General features: G+C 42.0%; 2 protein-coding genes and 1 long non-coding RNA gene across 8 annotated transcripts in view; 2 read left to right on the top strand and 1 right to left on the bottom strand.

Annotated features, from left to right (window-relative positions):
- LVRN (laeverin) overlaps window positions 1-2,003 on the top strand; it is a 42,365-nt gene extending 40,362 nt beyond the window's left edge. Inside the window, exon 20 of the mRNA XM_040540913.1 lies at window positions 1,258-2,003. Within this exon, the coding sequence (XP_040396847.1) occupies window positions 1,258-1,404 (147 nt within the window). The 3' untranslated portion in view covers window positions 1,405-2,003. The remainder of the gene's footprint in view (window positions 1-1,257) is intronic.
- LOC121061694 overlaps window positions 1-17,897 on the bottom strand; it is a 52,395-nt gene that overhangs the window by 25,963 nt on the left and 8,535 nt on the right. The gene's annotated exons all lie outside the window — the stretch shown is intronic.
- Window positions 3,811-16,501, top strand: ARL14EPL (ADP ribosylation factor like GTPase 14 effector protein like). 6 transcript variants are annotated; one of them, XM_040540923.1, is made up of 7 exons: window positions 3,811-4,190; window positions 8,295-8,361; window positions 9,169-9,345; window positions 12,248-12,358; window positions 12,765-12,884; window positions 14,313-14,452; window positions 14,629-16,501. In XM_040540923.1, exons 5-7 carry the CDS (start codon window positions 12,774-12,776, stop codon window positions 14,849-14,851), a joined length of 474 nt encoding a protein of 157 aa, XP_040396857.1. In that variant the 5' UTR covers window positions 3,811-4,190; window positions 8,295-8,361; window positions 9,169-9,345; window positions 12,248-12,358; window positions 12,765-12,773; the 3' UTR covers window positions 14,852-16,501. The 6 variants fall into 6 exon arrangements, 5 of the variants coding, with proteins under 5 accessions (XP_040396857.1, XP_040396855.1, XP_040396854.1 ...); XM_040540921.1 differs by lacking the exon at window positions 3,811-4,190 and adding an exon at window positions 5,146-5,557; XM_040540920.1 differs by lacking the exon at window positions 3,811-4,190 and adding an exon at window positions 5,146-5,746.

The raw sequence follows: 17,897 nt of genomic DNA, 5'->3' as shown, positions 1-17,897 counted from the left end.
GCCTGAACACGTGTGATACAGTTCTTTCCCTTTGTCTGCATGGCAGCTCAGATGAGCCTGTGAACAACAGATTCCAACTGGGCTGATCTATGTTTGTAAAAAGGGGATAGATTGGGTTTGGGATACCTGTTGGTGGGTAGAAATCTGTGGAATATGGTTGTAGCTTCTCTTTAGGCTATTCCCCACAATAAGACCTCCACATATTAGTGTCTGTGATGAATGGATAACCATCACTCATTGTTTCATTCTCTTTTTCTTGTTCTTTCCTCTCCACTCTGACTGCCTAGATTCTTTCCCAAGGTACTCTTTATTTTTCCTGAAGAGTTCAGTTTTTGTGCTGTCTGCAGGTGATCAGCACACCTGTGCCAGCCTTGAACTACAGTTCAAGTAGCACATTTTTTTCTGTAATGACAGATTCTCATGAGTATCTGTCATTACAGGAAAAAACGTGCTTTCCTTTTTCAGCCATTGATTGATGCATGCATATATACAGAAAGTAACTGAGAATGGATGGTTAATTAGAAGAACAATTCAGTCAGTTAGCTCCTAAAATAAAAGAAATCTCTCCTAAAAATGCATGAACTAAAAGTTTTTCATCTTTTGTACCTCAGGGAAAAGTTAACTACCTGTGATGACAAAAACAATAGTCCAGTGTCAGCCTTTCAGTTAACTTTCAGATTTGGAATAGAGACCCAGTAAATATCATCAAAGCTGCCTCATTTTCACCTTTAAAATCTGTCTGTAAAGATAACTTTCTCCATAATGTCCATAGGCAACTTAACAAAAGTTAGGCTGCTGGCATGTTAGGTTGTCATCTGTGAGGCAGACAGCTGCCTCATTTCTCTCACTGTGCACACCTCCCCCCCCCCCCCCCCCCCCCAATATCTGTGTACATTTCTTTGCTATTCTTAAGTCCTGGCTTGTCTTCTGCTCTTTAGATTGATGGGAGAGACTTCTTGCACTGTGATTGTAGATGAGGCAGCACAAGAGTATTCTGCTCCCCAACTAGTTCCAGACACCAGTAGTAGTGAAGCTGGCTGCATTTGGAAGGATCTTTAGAAGGATGGCAAAAAGGCACATTCCTGGTGTGCAAGGAGCTTCCCCACCTAGTGTAATCCGTATCCTTGCCTTGTCCACTCTTTACTCTTTGCAGTCTTTCCCTGTTCTATGTACTTCTATGTCTAAAGTGTCTGTCAGATACATGGTTGTTTGCTTCAAGTGAAATTACATGGACTAACCTCATGTTTATTTATTCAGTTGCAGGTTTTCTATAATACTACACTGGAAGAGGATGAGAGAGTGACTGCTACTCTACTACTGGAGTTTTCAAAAATTGAAAATATGGAAAGGAGACAACTTCTAACTAAAGTTGCTGACTGGTTACATAAAAATGTAGATGATTGACTTGGGAAAACAATTTCCAGTATATTTTAGTGTGTGATTCACTAGCATTTTGGTATTCATTTTAAGATGTAATTAAAGGTAAAGCATATTTTTATGAGTCCTGTGGTTGTCTTCCCAACTGGAAAGTTGGGCAAAACCAATTCACAAAGAAAGATTCTGATTTCAGATCAGAAATAAGATAAGTATTTTCATATTATATCTAAATTAATTCCTTACTGGATGAGTTGTTTGTAGGGATGCGTTGCTAATAATAACCTAACACACAGATACAGCCCTAAATCCTTTTTTTTTTTTTTTTTTTTTTCCTGTCTGAATATCAGAACAAAGGGTGTGGCACAAATTTTTGGCAAAAACACATAAGGAAGCTGGAAAAGCTTCATATTTTGTTTTGCTTATGATCTGCACTGTGGCCTTGGGCAAGTCATTTTATCTGTTGCTCTCCAATTCTGTGTTTGTAAGATGCAAAGGGGATAGTAATTTAGAACAGTGTCATGAAACATAAACTTGTGAATGGCTTCAGAGCTGTGGACGGAAAAGGAATAAAGAAATATCATATTTTAATTATAATAAATGGATACGTTGTCATTAAAACTTTATTTTGCCTGAGCAGATCTGTAAAGGTTTGTACTGAAAGTGTTTACATTCACATTCATGTTTGATTAGGAATGGGCTTTTGAGGAGCCCTCCCTGTTGTCTCTGTTCTCACGCTTTAACCCCCAGGACAGTCTTAGGGTACATGAACCAGATTCTTTTTGGAAGAAATTAAATGAGGAAATGATGAGCTCTTGGGGTGCAACCAAGAGGCTCCACCATCTGATGGTCATTTTTTTTTCATGGCCCTCGGGTACAACTAGTCCAAACTAAGCCCTCTGAAACATCACCAAGGGTTTCCATTCTTATGGCACAGATCTGTATGCTAATTTAGACACAGGTTTAATCATCTTGCTTACTCAGTGTTTCAGACATGACGGACAGAATTCAGGTCTCTAGAGTACTAATACTAGCAAAACATATTAGCTTGTGGTTAAAGAATTACGGGCTCCTCAGTTCAAGCAATTTATTTATTTGTGTGGTAATAGCATTATGACAAAGCTACCTGTACTGATGCTCTGGTTAACACAGAAAAGAGTGTTACATAGAAATGTAGGAAACCCAAGAAGTTCAGTACCACATGGCCAGGAGACAAGGAATGAAACAACAGGCTTGTTGATACAAAGAATTTTTCACTGGTACCCTCTAAATGCACTTAAGGAAAATGTTGCCATACTGGCTGCAATGAATATTCTTTGCTTCTCTGTGGTGCAGAACAAACCCTGTCGCCATTGTGACACTACCCAAGGATCCCTTTAACATTTGGGTGTTACCAGCTGGTGCAGCCAGGTTTGTCCCGAAACTATTTGATCTCTTTAGCAGTTGATCCAGTTAAAGGTAGTGCCAAAGAAAATTGTGTGCAGTCTTGAGGGTTTTCATCACACTGATTCAGACAGCAGACCCAGTCAGCTAGGCTATGACAAGTTGGAGGGGTTTTACCTCAGTATGTCCCCTGACTCCCATTAGTCATTCACTAGTTTTGCCTTATTAGCCATCAGATGGGCTAGGCAAAGCGTGAGAAACTCATTGCTCTAAGATTTATGGACTAAAGTTTCTGTAACATTTAGCCTGTAAGAGCAGCATGTTCAAACCATTTCCTTCCAGCTGTGAGCAACCACTCATCCTCCCTAATCACTCTCCCCTTATTATTCTTTTATGATCTTTTCTTCTTTCTACTGAAGAAAAATCTTAATTGAAAAAAAAACAAAACAAAAAAACAAACAAACAAAAAAACCACCACAATATGTAAATAAGGATTAAAACAATTTTAAAATAGAAGTTATTTTCAAAGTGGCACTCCTGACTGATGTGTGCCTTTTGGCTGACATTCTGTCTTTCAGACTGCAGCTGAACAGTTTTCATGACAGAGCAAAATGGTGAAGGTGATTTCTGAGCAAGCTGGCTGTGTAGGAGCAGACCTGCATCTCTCTTGCTTCCAGAGTCCACACATTTGTACATGGTGGCATCAGTATCTGTATCATGGCAGTTCATGCAGCCATTGAGTACAAGTTGAGCATAGATATTTGGGAGTGGCAAATGGGAACTGCAGCAAGGGAGGGTGAGGTGGATGAGAGGAATCCAGGATGAGCTGGAAAGCTGCTCTATTGCAAAGGGAGTTGAGGTGAAAGGAAGTTCATTGAAAACGATTATGAGGACATGGATGGGAAATGAGCTTTTATAGTACTTACACAGGCTGTGTAGGCGTTATGGGGCAAGCAGTTGTGAAGATGTGGGGGTGTGTGGGGAAATTTCCAGAGAGAGGAGGTGTCATTAATAGGGAGAATGTATTCATTAGACCCTTAGGCAAAAAACACAGATATGATGGTGAAGGATTAGCCTTTTGGCTTATGTCCTGCTTTCTGCCCTGAGAGAGTGTAAGTCAAAAAGTTAAGCTTGTTTTGACTTCATGGCACACATGCATGACTGGCCAGGAGTCTCAAGGGGAATTGGCAAGGATGTGGAAGAGAGTGTGCAGTGGAAGGAGTATGGGACCTGACAGAATATTTGGGAAGGGAGGATGAAAAGAGGCGAGAGGACTATGGGTCCAAAGAGGAGACATGATGAAGAAGGAAGTGAGGGAAGCTGCAGCAAGATCCAAGGGGAATGAGAAGGATGTGGTAAAGATGGAGATGCTCAAGCTCTTCTTGAGTGTGTTGGATGCTCTGCTTCCTCACCCCAAAGTAACTCAACCTGAGGTATTTCAAAGGATTATGTTGTGTTCTCTCTTGTTTATTTAGATCTGGGTTAAAAATCCCAACAAAGGTATCCCTGTTCCAGTGTGTGTCACCCACAGCTCCTCAGCAGTGTCCCTCCCCTGGCCTGAGTTGCCCACAGGCCACAGTCCCCTCACAGGCATTCATCCTCCAGCACCAAGCAGTGCCAGACATCTTCTACCCTGTGCCACCTGTTAAATCTGTCCCACCAGCTCATTCCCCCTTCCTCTCTGGCACCCTGAGGAGCTCTTGGGGCAGGTGAGGAGAAAGAAATCAGCTGTGGAACCTGGGCAGTGAGGCACAGGACCCACGCCACCTGGCTATGTAAATAGTGTGTGTGGACAGGGCAGGAGGACCAGCCTGATCCTTTCAGGGTTGTTGTGAGTCCCAGAAAAGGTGGGTAGGGGGTGGGGGAAAAGGGGACACAGGCTAAGGTGTCATGAACGAACAGTGATGTGGCCTCGCCACACTCACATTGTGTAGAGAGACTCTCAGAGCACAAAAAGAGCTGTCACATCCACACGCCCTGGCCCAGAGGTGCAGGGGCTCTTCTGTAGTGAGGACAACAGGCTCTGATCTTTCAGGCGACATTTTCTGTATTTCTTTGCAACGTGATGTTATCTGAGGGAAGGACCCGAGAAAGTATGGTGGGCTGGCATGTGGTGGGCTGGCCTGGACCAGCTGCCATATGCCCAACCTGATCTGTTTCACTTCCCCCGTACAAGAGGACCAGGGGAGAAAATGACGTGAAAAATCTTATGGGTCAAGACAAAGGCAGGGTGATCAGTTAGTGTTGTGGGCAAAAACAGACTTGACTTCGGGAAGATGAGTTTAATTCATTGCCAGGTAGGTGGCTGAGAAACGAAAGTAAAAAAGTAAAAATAAAAGCAACCTCCCCCCCTCCCCCTTCCTCCCAGACTGAACAAATTAACTCCCTCCTCCTCCTCCCTGGGCGATGCAGGGGAATGGGGAGCAGCAGTTGTGTTTGGTCTGTAATGGCTCCTCTTTGCAGCCCCTTCCTCCTCATGCTCTTCCCTGCTCCTGTGTGGGTCCTCTCCAAGCACTGCAGTCCCTCACAGAATATGTGCCTGCTAGGAGCACCTCCTCCACTCCTTCTTCGCTGACCTTGGTGCCCTTGTGGCTGTTCTTGCTTTTGTAAATTTTAATTTCCTCACTCCTCACTTTGCCTGACTTTTTCACCCTCTCCGAAATGCTTTCCCAAAGCTCCATTTGTCCTGCTGTGGGGCTGTTGGAGCCAGTTGGAACCAGCCATGACCAGCAGCGCGGGGATGTGCTGGCCACCACCCACCGAGCTCCCCACAGCTCCCACTGCCAGCATCCGGACATGTGTGGGTGGTAAAGGGAAGAGATAACCATACAGGAGGGTGGTAAAAGCTTGGCAAAAGTGGCATGGCCTGGGGTGGCATGGCATGGCATAGTATGGCCGTGAGGGAGGAGCAGCCATGCTGGCAGTTGTGGAGGCCATGGGCCAGAGGAAGGAAGCAGGATGACCTTCTTCCAGCAGCAACGCAGGGCTGGTGAGGGCTGTGAGGAAAGGCAACGAAGCCTGGCCGAGGCAGCCTGCCTGAGCTAGGGGCTTGTTATGGAAAACAAGAAAACGGTTAAGCCATGTCTCTGCCTTTGGGCTTGAAACAGCACTGACTGGGAGGAAGCAGACTCTTTTGCTGCCATGAGGCCAGTCAGTGGTGGGGTTGTGGACAAAACTTGCTGGTGCCAAGCTGGTCTGGAGGCAGGATTCACGGCTCCTTTCCTGGGGAGAAAGGTGTTTTGTTCTCCCCTGGTATCTCACACAAACCTTTCATGACCTCTTCTCATTGACATCTCAGCCACTAAATGATCTCCCAGCCCTTCATATACTTCTTTTCTGTCAGGTGTTCTACCCACCCCCCACCCCTGGTGACTGTTGCTGATTTGGACATCCAAAGGATAGAAAAGAGACACAAATATCTGACAACCAGTTTATAAAAAATGGATGTGGGGCAGCTGGAGAGATGAAACATCATTTTTCAGTCATAAAAATGAGTTTGTAGTGATCTTGTCCCAGCACTTTTTTTTTCTCTTTTTTCCCCACTGAACTCCTCACCTGTAATTACATTTAAACAATGAAACCACAGAGCTCCAAGAAACTATTTACAAAAAGGGCAAGGTCATTACACAGTCATTTTTAATGCTTTTAAATCCAGTTTCTCCTTTCCAGCTTCCCCTTTCCTGCTAGCTGCAGGATACAGAGGCACCCAGGTGCATGAGAAGTACCAGCAGAGGCAGTATTCAGTCTGCTTATCTGATGCTGTTCTGAAAAACTACCAGCAGCAATCTGTTCCCAATCAGTTGCAAATTTTTTATTGCCGTTTAATGGTGGAGGAAATTTGCACTGAGGAAAGCTGACAGTGAAATGAATAATTCAGTTTGCCTGCAGAATAAAGCCTGTCCAGTGTTGGCCTGGCCACTGAGATACTTGCATAATACTCTTACCTTTTGGGTGATGAAACAGAAATCTGTTTATATATCAGCCAATAAGTTTATATTGCAGATCTCAGTGGCATGGTTGGAAAGTACACTGGTTTTGGCTGGGTTAGTTAATTTTCTCCATAGCAGCTTGTATGGTGCTGTGTTTTAGATTTGGAACCAAAACACTGCTGATAACACACCAATGTTTCAGCCCTTGCTGAGCAGTGCTTGCACACAGCCAAAGGCTTTTCAGCTTCTTATGCTGCCCTGCCAGCAAGGAGGCTGGGGGTGCACAAGGACCTGGGATAGAACAGGGCTGACTCCAGCTGACCAAAGGGATGCCCCATAGTACATGACATCATGGTCAGCAATAAAACTGAGGGTAAAGAAGGAGGAAAGAGGGGATGTTTAGAGTGATGGTATTTGTCTTCCCAAGAAACTGTTAGGTATGGTGAACCCTGCTTTCCTGGAAGTGGCTGAACACTGAATGAATTCCTTGCTTTGACTTACTTCCATGTGCTTCTTCTGATTTACCTATTCAGCTGTCTTTACCTCAACACATGATTTTTCTTACTTCTACCTTTTCAATTCTCTCCCCCATACCACTGTTGGGGGAGTTAGCAGGTGGCTGTGTGGGGCTTGGCTGCCTGCCAGGGTTAAACCACAACAGACAGATATCCCAGAATGTAAAGGAAATAAACAGTGGATGTCTTCAGACTGAGTCTAGTGCAGTAAACCTGGTGTCTGCTCTCAGTGAAGTAGCCCTGACTATCTGGCATAGGTCATGGGTCCCCTACAAAAAGAAAGAGCTGAGCTAGTGACTGCACTTTTGGAGGACTTTGTAACACATCAGATAAGTGTCATCCAGTAGCTGTTAGTGCTATACGAAGAATGAATCTGTTGCAAAGCAACCTACTTAACATTGGACGGACAATGGTCAGGAAGCATATAAGAAATTTAATGTGTTTGGATATCTGTAATTGGTTCCCTCCCCTGCCCTGCCCTCCCCTGCCTGCCCTCCCCTGCCCTGCCCTCCCCTCCCCTCCCCTCCCCTCCTTCAAATAATAGGGATATTTGCGTCACATCTCCCAATACATATTTGCAGTTACTTGTTCATAGTGGGGAAGACTTGGCTCTGTAGGAACCACTGGGAGTTTTGCCACCAGTATCATCCCTCTAAATGTCACCAAAAGCTTTAATGTATGTGTATACCCTCACTCATAGCCTAACACACTCAGTACCAAACTATTCTGAGTAGATTTCAGGCTGCTAGTTATTATCTGCCATGATTAAAAAACAAACAGACAAACAAACAAAAACTTGGTAACTCATGAACAAAAAGAAAATTCAGAAGTTCATATAGATATATTAGTATTAGGAGGACACCAAACTGAAGAAAATGAGTTATTAAACATAGGGTGGTTTAATAATACATTTTGTGTTTGTAGAGATATTAATTCCTCTTTTCTGCATTATATGGAGAAATCAGAAAAATACTGAAAAATATGCAGGAAAAAAAAACAGGTGGTATTTTTTGTTTGTTTCTTGTTGTTGCAGGAGTACCTTGGAGGTTTTGATTTTTCTTTTCCCCTGAGGGATTTCTGTTTTATTTTTCAGGACAAGGAAAACAGTCTGTGAAACAAAACAAGTGTATGTGTAGTATCATTTAAATCACCTAGCTAAGGTATGCTGCTAGAATGTTTTTTTTTTTTTTTTTTTTTGGTTTTAAAAGTGTTTGGAGCGAAAGAAAATAAAATATTAAATAATAAATTTACTTGCCCTCAGACTGGTTTGTGAAATGCCTCAGAGAATGGATGGATGCAGCTGATGAAGTTAAAAGGACGTTCTGGACTATTTGTCTAAGCACAACAGCAGAATTTATAAGACTTGACAGCTTTGGATGTTCTTTAGGTTTTAGTAGCGTTCTAGGGAAGAGCAATGAAAGCCATCAATGATTGTGGCATGCTGGCAATTGGTATCTGGAGGTAACAGGAGGAGCCTGAATTGTCTCCACTGGGAAAATAAACAATCGTGAAAGGCAGCAAGCTGAACTGTGAGGTTGTGATGTCAGTGTAGCTATTATGGAGAGTATTTATTTGGTGACTTTTGATTATTGGGGATGGAAACAGAATCCAAACATTTTGTCTAAAAGGTATATGGTACAATATTTCTTTGCTGCATCCTTGTCCTGAAAAAAAATATCTCAATTTTTGTAAAATGCAGTGGTTATTACAGTTTTGTCATTTAGTTATTCTTTGAGATAAAAAGCTTATACATTTTCTCTGTGAAGATACAACAGATGGAAGTAACACATGAGGACTCTCATTCCAGTTTTTATTGTTTCTCTATTTCCACTCTTTGTGAAAAGTACTACTTAAAAGCCATAATTAATGAGACAGGAAGTGTGAGGTTCTTTAAGATAGTTACCTGGCACTGTCTTCAGTCTGCTTCTCTGGGGAACGTTATTTTGATTATTTGTCTTCTGTTTCAGTCACTGTGGGGTTGACATCATACTCTCACTGTCAGAGGAATTGTGCAGCAGGAAACCTGTGCTGTGACAGCCTCCTTCTCTGGTAAGTACAACATAAGATTCTGGAGAAGCTCCTTTCTCTCTTGTGGTCTACTCTGAACTGAGCATATCCCCTTCAGAACTGCAGTTTTTCAGAAGGTGAGTCTGGCAGATCTCTTCTGCCTATTGCATGACCACCTGCAGGTGCACATGATTTTTAAATTCTCTCTTAGGGTTCTGCTAAAGGACCACTTCCAGGTACGGCAGAAAGGTTCTTGGACTGGAAGGGAAAACTCATGACGATTAGTTTTATTTTACTGGGAGAGGGTGGGATTTGCTCCACCAGACTCTTGTCACAGAATGGGCCACTCTGTCACCACGGAGCAATCTCTGTCACTGCAAGAGCAATCTCTTGCTGAGCTGCTGATGAGACCTATTTCTTCATCTGGTCTACGTTTCCTTGCTGCCTTAAAGGCCATCTTCTGAACACAGATGCACATTTGGGGGTATGAGAGAAGGTGTACACTAGTTGGTAAGTGGCCTTGCCACATCAGGGCAGCTCAGCCCACAGCTGATTCTGAGGAAGATGAATTTATTCTCATCCTTAATTAGGCTGTCACCAGATTTCCTATAGAGATTTCAAGATGCATATGAAAATGTACCACAAACCTGACTGCTGGTCTCAGACCACAGACATCTCTGCAGAACTACCTTATGAAGAAGATGTGACCATTGAAATGTCTCAGTCTAGTCCATGAGGGTATAGGGTTGGGCCGTGGGGACAGCACTTCATTTCGCCCTGGTGAAGGTGAGGAACATGGTTACAGATCCAAGCCATAGGCTCCCTGGAGTGAACAAATGCAGCTTGAAAACAATGTGCATTCACCCTGGCAAGCCCTGCAGAGATACTAGCTGTAGGCTGCTGAGGTATCTGGAATGGTGGTCATAACATTTCACCAGCTGAAATATTTAGACAGTGCAATCTGCAAGGATCATAAATAGGAATATTAAATTCTTGAAAGAGCAATACAGGAAAATATTTCCCTTATGAAAATCATAAACAAATGCAGTTCCTTCCAAATCCCAACATCTTCTGAAACTGTTCTCTGAACAGAAACATCTGTCACTTGAATGAGACCAAGTCTCTTTTAATATAACACAGACTCTGATTTTCTTCCTCCCCTGATCTGCTTTTAGCTTTGCTTTTAGCTGTGCCAAGGACCTGTGTTGAAATTGCCATTTCTCAGCCATATGCTGCAGTCACAGTGGTATTTGGAGATGTGGATGATCACCCCCAGGAAGATCTTGCTCTGTTCAAGAGGTTTTGGAGAGCAGTTTTTTGGGGAGGAAAACTGCAACTAGTGGCTTTCCTCTAAAGACATCAGAGTTGAAATCTGAATGAGAATGACTAGAGTTGAATGCATTGTCCCTGGATTATCACTACAGCCAGACACAGTAGACCAAAATCTTCCTCACATTAGATGGATAAACAGTGCTTCAGGAAAAACAATCCTTTCCTCTGGATAATAAGGTTTTGCAGACTTGAGAGTGGATGTCTGAGTTTCATAGTCTCCCTCTTTTCCCCATCCTTTCCCTCCCGTGAGGACATAATCTGGAGGAAAATGAGTCCTGTGGGTCTCACCAGTTTCTACATCTTGCACAGTTTCCTAGTCCCTTAGTGTCTTTCCTGGAGATCAAAATTTAACACTTTATATTTACAATTATATGGAGACAGAAATGTGCTACATTTTCTCTGCAGAATATATTCACTGAGCAGCTGTGAGGGTATTTGAAGTACATTGTTTGGAAAAAGACATGGCCTTGTTCCTTTTCTGCCAAGATTTTAGAAGTGGCTTCTGATATGGGATATTTGGCTCCAGATAAATGCTAGGACCTAGTTTCCGAACGGGTCAAGTATTTACAACACTGAAAGACACTGGGGAATTCTGCACGCTTACAGTGGTAAGTGCTGATGGCTGTCCTGCTCCTGACCCCTCCACAGCGTAATAAAGCAGACAAGGATGATGCTCATGCATACTGACAAAGTGCTTTGACAATGTTACGTGCATGGTTGGGCATAAGATTGGATGTAGGAAGAAAATCCTTATCAGGACTCCAGGATGAGTGCAAACGAAGACCAGTGTTCACTTTCTGTGGAGCGATGGCCTTCATTCTTGTTTTATTTGTGGATCCCTAGCAAATTTCCAGGGAAGAAGGCTCTCCCATATAGCAAATGCAAGTTGCCTGTTAATAGCTTTTCTTTTCTAAGCCTGTAAAGATACCTGAGTGCCGTGACTGAAACTTGATCCAGAGCATCCTGTTGTGAAGAGTGTCACTGAATAAGATAAAGGGAAACTCTCTCTGAAACAGTTTGAAGGCTGTTCTTTTGCCTCTCAAAGAAAGTGTCACCTCCTGCTACTACAAGCTCACTTCTTTCTTATTGCTAATCCTACTTTGGCTGTGGAGAGGTACTAAAGTCCTGGACTCCTCTCCTGCTTCCCACAGAGAGATGCTGGCCCTTTGGTAATGGTTAAGCAAAGATCTCTGGAGCAGGGCTTGGGCAACGATCCTAATGCACAGGGTAACCTGGCAAAGACCCCTGTGCTAATTGGCAGAGGCAATGGAAGTGACTGGGCAGCAGCTGGCGAAGGGTTAGAGGAACTCCAAAAAGAAGGTTAAATACTCTTGGTGCTGCCTGTGGTTAATGCAGAGGCACTCGAGTTACATACATTGTAGCAAGATGTAAGCAAGTGGCTTCATAAGCTGAGTAAAAAGAAGTAGTTAACATCCGTCCCGAACAGTTGTCACCACCGTTCCTGTGTGAGAGGGAGGAAGGAGATGGATGGCGTTTGTAAGGCAGACTCACAGAACCCATAGTCCTCGTGGGTGCTTTGTTGGCAGACTGAGTGATGCACTTTTTTTCCTTTAAACCTAAAAAGCTAGGTATTATTACTATTATTAGTTATTATTGTTATTATTAATATTATTATGCTTTATTTATAAGCAAAATCTCTTGCAAATCTAATGGCTGAGATATAAATGTCAAGAAGTTTTCTTCTAGATAATCGGCTGAAAGCCTTCAGAAACACCCTCCCCACTCCAATCAGCCCGCCCGCTCATTTTTGGAGCATTACAAAAAGAACTGCAGCTAGAACCACAGTGTCACCTTCTGGTAAGTGAAGCGACTGCTCATACCTTCTGTTGACTTCAACTCCACTGGACACCACGGATGGCTTGTGTGCTTTCAGTGAGAATACCGCTCCTCACTTTTACATTAAAGGTGACAATGCGGTGATGTGGAGTTAGTAGTAGATTCAGAGATGACAGAATTTCTTTGAGTTTTGCTTAATGACGAATAATAGAATGGCTTTGGTGATACAGCTCTATATTATATTATTGTAATGCAGTTTTAAAATCGGGGCTGATACTCAGCCACATTTTGTTATGCGTTTGGTGTTAGTTAATAACACATAAAAGTCTAACGTGGATATCACCTACTAACCTTAAAATGTTCACTTAGAATTCTGAGATTCTCACACTTTTGTATATGTCTAACATGTATGTATGTATTTCATAAGAGTAACCAAATGAGTGATCACATGGAAGCAAATGACAAGAAAAGCAACTCTGGCCAGGAAACATCTGCAGAAGGAAATGTCTCTCCTGCTAAGGACTCCACAATAACCCAAAAACAATTGGTACGATTTCTCTAGTCCCATTTTGTTGTCAAGATCCTTGCCATTTGCCTTCAATTTCTTCCATGATTATAAAAATAAAAAGCTGGACTCACTAGGAAAATATCAGTAACAACAACAGTAAAATAGTCAAGTTTTCAGGGCAGTAAGGTAGAGGGCTAGGAGTACTTCAGAGCTCTAAGTAAATGTGAAAGAAAAAAAAAAAAAGTATTCTTAGAGGGATAGCTTATGATTTGTTTCCAACTTGAAATCACATTCTTTATGATCACAGGCTGTGATGATACTGGAATATATCTTCTGCACCAAAAATCTACCCCACACTCCAAAGCAGAAATGTCTGAACAATGTAGGTGCATGAGATCGTACAGTTGGTTTTCATGAGAATTCAACTGAAGATGTGCAGCACCAATGACCTGTAGTAAATAAGTGCATTCAAGTGCATGTATATTTCTAAATCAGTAGATTGGACTGAACTGCCACTGTTTTCTCCATGAGAAACAATGAAGGAACTCAGCTGATTGTGAAAATCGCTGTGGATTCTGAAAGGATCAACACCCTCCACAAAAGCCGAGGGGTGGCTACTCACCTCCATTTTTAAGATAGAATATCAATTTGTATGTACATTTATGCCTGTGCATAATGAATTATAACTGAATATATAATGTTCACAGTCATTGTCTAAAGAGAAACTGACACAAAGCCCACGTCTGCGATGACTTTAGAAATGACTGTCAACATACGTGGGCTATGTGGAATCACTGGAAACAGCTGAAGTTTTAACCTCCAGAACTATTCAGCAGTTTTAGATAAGTGCAAACCTGAATTCCATAAAACATGCAAGAAAATACTCCCTCCTATATCTCAGAAAATGTGTCTCTACTAAAGGTGTTTAGTTTAGCTTCTTTACTTTTGTCTGTGCTTTTCTCTTAGTCACTTGCCAAATGCTTTCTTCCTGCACTAGCTGCTCATCCACACATTTCCCTTGCCCCCAGACTGTTTGAACAAAGCAGTTATAGGCACCTCAGTGAAGATAAGGGCTAATCCAGTTGAGATATTTATAATTATATTACTTGTTTTTACATAATCGATGAAGTTGAAGAAAAAATATGTGATTTCTGCCTCCCACAAGACAACTTTCAAACCATGCCACTGTACCTGAGCAAGAATCTCTATTCAGTCCTGACTGTTCCCTTTCCTGTTAGGTTCTACATTCAATCAATGGAATAATCAATTAACAGCTAGACAAGCAAAGATTTAAAACAATGTTATCTTAATTTATGTTTTTTGCCTCACCTTCCTACCTGTGTTTTTTTGAGTTATCAAGAATACTTTTTTTGTCATTTGGAAGACAGTGAGGGCATTTGGTAACTAGTAAATGTTTGTACTACCTACAAAAATTTCTGTAACTTTGCTCTTGTTTGTTTTTCTTAGCAACAAATTGAGAGACAACTAAAATGTTTAGCTTTCCAAAATCCAGGACCTCAGGTAGCTGACTTCAATCCTGAAACTAGAGAGCAGAAAAAAAAAGCGCGCATGTCACAGATGAAACAAGATTTTTTTTATAAGCCCAAGTAAGATATAATTTATTACATATTTTTCTTTTAAAACCGGCTAGCATGCTGTTTACTGAATATAAATGGAATTAATAAAAGCATTAATATTTTTCAGAGAGATTTCTTATTACACATGAAAGCAGTTCTGGGAAAACAAGCTGTCTCTAATAATTACTTTTTCTTTGCTGTTGCAGAATTATGAAGAAGTATGACAAACATGGCCGGCTCCTTTGTAATAACATTGATTTGTGTGACTGCCTGGAGAAGAACTGCCTGGGTTGCTTCTATCCTTGCCCCAAATGCAATTCAAATAAATGTGGACCAGAATGTCGCTGCAATAGGAAATGGGTTTATGATACAATTGAGACTGAAGCTGGGAATGTGATCAGTGCTTTCCCATTTTTTATCAATGACTGATTTTGTTCTGATAGCTTTTGTGCCTGAGCAAAGTTCTCATTTCTTCACATTCTATTAAAGTATATCTTGACTTTTTGAATTGTCTCTAGTGAAATATCTGGCAGTGGTGTTTGTGCTTCTTTATTGCTGCCTACCCATCATACTTTAACCTTTCGCATTAAATAAAAATATGCATTTCATTCTTCCACAGCCATGTGAGCTTTACCGAGGCACCTAGTGAGTTCTTTCTGAATCCTGACTTTCTTAAAATGAAGGTGTGTCGACTGCTGTGGGCAGACAATTTTCTTACCCTGGGGAGCAGAACAACATTTCTTGTAACCATTTTTTTTTCTTGCCGATCTCTCTGCTTGTGCATTTACTCAGATACGTGACACATCCTTTTGTGAACACTTATCCAGGTGCCTTTCCCTTCTGATGCATTCATGTCTTGTATAGATGAAGTGGGAGTTATTTGAGCTAACACTGTCTTCTAAAACTAGGTCACCACCTTCTGTGTCACCCAGTTTATAAAGAGGAGGAGAGTGGAAACTATTTTGCAGCTGTTTCTTGCTGTGTCCGGACTACAAGACTGAAACCAACATGTTTGGTCAGCATTTTTTTCCCCTCACCAGCATATGGTGCACTCTCCTCGATCAGTCATTAATTATAGCTCACACTGGAAGTAAATGGATTAGATATTTTTGCCTCTGGGCAGAAAAAGCCTCTTCAGTTCCAGGAGTCTTCTCCTTGCTACAAGACATTACAGATTTCAAATACCACAACAGACACCCTGTCTTCTTAGGAGGTAGCTATTTTCATTCATAATGGGCACTCAGGGTCTCTTTCACCATTTTTAAGGAGTGAGGATCCCTCACTTAAGGAGTGAGGATCTTGAATGATGCAGGTTGCCCCAGGCCATCTCAAATTGCATACTGCTAGGTGGGGGAATCATTCTCTGGGCCCACTGCTTGTTTTTCCTGAAGCTGCCCTCTAAATTTTGGATTTGGTAACATCTTTCTTCCCTAAAAGAGGCTGTTGTCTGTGGACAGAGGCCTCCTGCTCCAAGGTACAGGTATCTCCCTGTAGAAGAAAATTCCTGGATCAGACCCCAAAAATACCTTAACATCAGTCTACTTCTGAGTTGATACCTCAGAAAGATTTTTTGTCCCTTGCAGATAATGACACTTTAATACTTAAGCTTGTAGCATAAAAAGACACAGTACCAAGAAACTTAATAGTTATATCTGCTATGGTGGTTAAAACACTCTATATTTGGCACCCAAATCTGATCCTGTTACCTCAGATACCTCCCTGGTCCCAAAGTATCCTTTGAGCTGTACTAGGAGTCCAAGAAGTCCATGACTACCTCTGAACTATATTCCTTTATGGTAGGTGGAAATCTTGCCAATATATTCAGGTATGTCAATGATTTCTTGTTCTAGGTGTGCCAAAAAGTCCTTCTGAACTTGACAGAAGAAGCAGCTGAAGAACATAAAGATGACAGGAAGATGTCAGACTTTCTTTAGAATAATATGGACAAATTTGAATGAGCTTTTAATTCTTTCCAGTTAGAGGCAAAACAAAACAAAACAAAACGTTTCTCAAGTGAATTCCTGTGGTAAAGTTACATTTTAAATTATATGTGTAATGTGATTAAACCCCACATGTAAGTATTCAGAATCCCGTTATTAAATTAATTGGTGTTGCTTTATGTTTTTCACACTCCATCAGAATCATAGCCAAATGCAAAGGGTGAGAACTCTGTCACTAACACATTCAATGCAACCTTGAAAATACTGAAAAACAAACAAACAAACAAAAACAAGAACAAAAACCTGCAAAAAACAGAGGTGAGAGCCAGGACAAGGACAATGAAAATAAGAGAAAGTTGCAGAGGCACCTCTGCTGAGGTTTGGGAGTGACTCCATATTGTTGCAAGGAATGGCCCTACTAACTTTTCCCCTATTTTCAAGTGGACAGCTGATTGTGAACAAATATAACCACTATTAGGACATTCAGCCACAGGGAGGATAAGGAAGGAAGAAAGGGAGGAAGGAAGGGAGGAAGGGAGGAGGAGAGAAAGACCAGTGTCACTGTTGTGATTTAGCCCTGGCATGCAACTGAGCTCCATGCAGCCACTTGCTCACTCCCATCCAATGGCATGGAGGAAGACAACTAGAAAGGTAAATGTGAAAAAAAACTCATGGGTTGAGACAAAGCCAGTTCAACAGGTATAGCAGAAGCTGTGCAAATGAAGCAAACCAAGGAATCCAATCACTGCTTCCCATCAGCAGGCAGGTGTCAGCCACTGCCAGAGAGCAGGGCCCATCACACATAGCAGTTCCTTGGGTAGAAAAACACCATCACTCCACATGTCCCCCCTTCCTCCTTCTTTACCCCAGTTTTATTGCTGACCATGACACCACGTGGCACGGGACATCCTTGTGGTCCATTTGGGCCAGCTGTCCTGGTTGTGTCCCCTCCCAGCTCCTGGTGCACCCACAGTGTCCTCGCTGGTGGGGCAGCACCAGAAGCTGAAAGGTCCTTGGCCCTGTGTAAGTGCTGTTCTGCAACAACTGAAGCATTGGTGTGTCATCAACTGTATTTTCACCACAAACACAAGGCACAGCACCGCACTTTATGAAGAAAATTAACTCCATCCCAGCCAACATCAGGACAGTCATGCATATGCTTATACTGATCGTGAAATGCAGTGGTAGATGCATGTATATAAAAATAACAGAGTTCCCACGTCCAATAGGTTTCATTAGGCAATTACCTAATGCCACACTGGAGGACACTGTGGTTACAAATAAAATCCACTAGCAGAAAAGGCAAAGAACATTTCTTAGCCTCTCATGAAAATGTCTGCTCTCCAGATGGCACTAGATCATCCTTTTACTTTGTAAGATGGCAGTCTAAACAGAATGTTTTTCCTTAAGGAATAGGTTTGTTTTAGAAAGCTAGTGTTTAAAATGATAAGGGAAGGCAGGTCAATGAACTGTTCCATAAGGTCTGTCATTCCTTCTCTCTCTAGATTATGCAGGTTAAACAGTTTGTAACACTG

This window comes from Cygnus olor, chromosome Z (assembly GCF_009769625.2).
Source record: "Cygnus olor isolate bCygOlo1 chromosome Z, bCygOlo1.pri.v2, whole genome shotgun sequence".
Classification (NCBI taxonomy): Eukaryota; Metazoa; Chordata; class Aves; order Anseriformes; family Anatidae; genus Cygnus; species Cygnus olor.
This window is presented reverse-complemented; position numbering and strand designations above follow the sequence as displayed.

What these genes read in the sequence shown, in the direction of transcription:
- ARL14EPL (XM_040540923.1), top strand. Translation starts at nt 12,774, where the DNA reads ATGAGTGATCACATGGAAGCAAATGACAAGAAAAGCAACTCTGGCCAG. An exon ending in CAATAACCCAAAAACAATTG is followed by an intron (nt 12,885 to 14,312) that starts GTACGATTTCTC and finishes TGTTTTTCTTAG; the next exon opens with CAACAAATTGAGAGACAACT. An exon ending in GATTTTTTTTATAAGCCCAA is followed by an intron (nt 14,453 to 14,628) that starts GTAAGATATAAT and finishes TTGCTGTTGCAG; the next exon opens with AATTATGAAGAAGTATGACA.